We start from the raw sequence: 1626 nt of genomic DNA on the forward strand, positions 1-1626 counted from the left end.
TGGGGGTAATAAGTCTGATAGCCGCGTATAAAAAAACAATCACACAAAAATTATTTCTAGTTACATATGTAATAGAGGAGAAAAAGCACGGTACATTCATATCACATATATGCGAGATTTAAATCACTCAGAATAACAGCTCTGAGGAATGGTGAAACTGACCCCCCCCCCCTCCTCCAAGAAAACCCCGCGATATTTCTTTTAACTAATGAAGACTGGCTTTCCCCGAAGAGGTGGTTACATAATTTAACTTACCAGGCTGACAGTAGTGCCGTATTTGTTTGTTGTGTAGTTCCTTGTGAGCTAGTCCTCCCTTGAAGGTTTTTGTGGATCTGCCTGTGAACTCAATATATTTCCCGCGGTTATCCTCACCAAGAAGGAACTGGTTACATTCAAGGGAATGGTGTTCGTCGTGGCCCCTCGGTCCAAAGAACTTGCAACAATAGAAGAACACAGTATTCTGAAAAGTTTCTGCATTGTTCATCCCGAAAACGCCTCTCTCCCAGATTGTAGTCTCATCTTCAGAAAGTATGGGATCTGCCTGTTTTCGTTTCCCACCTACTCCTCTGCTTAAAGCGTCCTTTATTTTACTGTGCAATATTTTACGGAAATCTGCAAATCTTGGATCCCCCGCATCAAGTAAAATTTTGTCGTGTGTTCCATGATCGCGTAAATATCTCAAAATGCCACAACTAATGTAGAACAATGTTTTCGCTGGATATTCTTTACCGTCTTTTCTACGTACTCTCATTATAAAGCGTCCTAAATAAAAGTTCAGCTGCACCGCGTCCATAGTTTGGATTTCTGGAATAATCAGTTCCTGCCCTTGGCCCTGCGCATTTCTTTCACGGAGCCAGCTTTCAAATATATTGAGAGCCCACTGCGTGTTCTTTTTCGTGTTCTTGTTTTCTTGACTTTCTATTAAAGCCTGGATTTCACTTTCTTCTACTTCTAAACCGAATCGCGGCTCCTCGGGATTTTCAACACATTCCTCTTTCAAATTTGTGAAGTCCAAGTTAAAATTCGCGAAATCTTGGACCGCCGCGGTGTCGACATCCATGTCATCTTAAAGTTTTATTTCCCCTAATGTATTATTCATCTCGATTTCGTCGCATGCTTGTGATAGAATCAAATCCTCGTGATCATTAAATAAAAACTGTAGATCTAGACCCAGTTCGTATATATCACCAATAGTTCTCTGCTCCGACATTTTCAGCATCCACTTTCTTAGATAACCGGACGAATAGTGCGCAATGACCATGCTTGGCGGGAAGGGGAAAATACCCAAACGGTCACCTGACAAAAACTTTACTTTTCATTGGGGTAATTAAAAAATCACGCAATAACCACTTATCACATGACAGATATTATATTTCTAATTGGCCATGATACAAGTAAATTAAAAAATCACGCAATAACCACTTGTCACATGACAGATAGTATATTTCTAATTGGTCATGATACAAGTAAGTTATTGAATATTTATTTCGGTGTATCTTGATTTATTTGGACGAAGGGCGGAGACTCGTGCTTCGCACTCGTCACCGCCCTTCGTCCAAATAAAGCAACTTACACCGAAATAAATATACAATAACTATTACTTATCGCCCGATAGTTGGTAAGAGC

At 40.2% G+C, this 1626-nt stretch overlaps 1 protein-coding gene across 1 annotated transcript; it reads right to left on the reverse strand.

The window, feature by feature from the left end:
• Window positions 1-205: 205 nt before the first annotated feature.
• Window positions 206-1060, reverse strand: LOC125679961 (zinc finger MYM-type protein 2-like). The gene has a single exon (XM_048919413.2). The coding sequence runs from the start codon at window positions 1058-1060 to the stop codon at window positions 206-208; it is 855 nt and encodes a 284-aa protein (XP_048775370.2).
• Window positions 1061-1626: the final 566 nt, after the last annotated feature.

This window comes from Ostrea edulis, chromosome 2 (assembly GCF_947568905.1).
Source record: "Ostrea edulis chromosome 2, xbOstEdul1.1, whole genome shotgun sequence".
Taxonomy (NCBI): domain Eukaryota; kingdom Metazoa; phylum Mollusca; class Bivalvia; order Ostreida; family Ostreidae; genus Ostrea; species Ostrea edulis.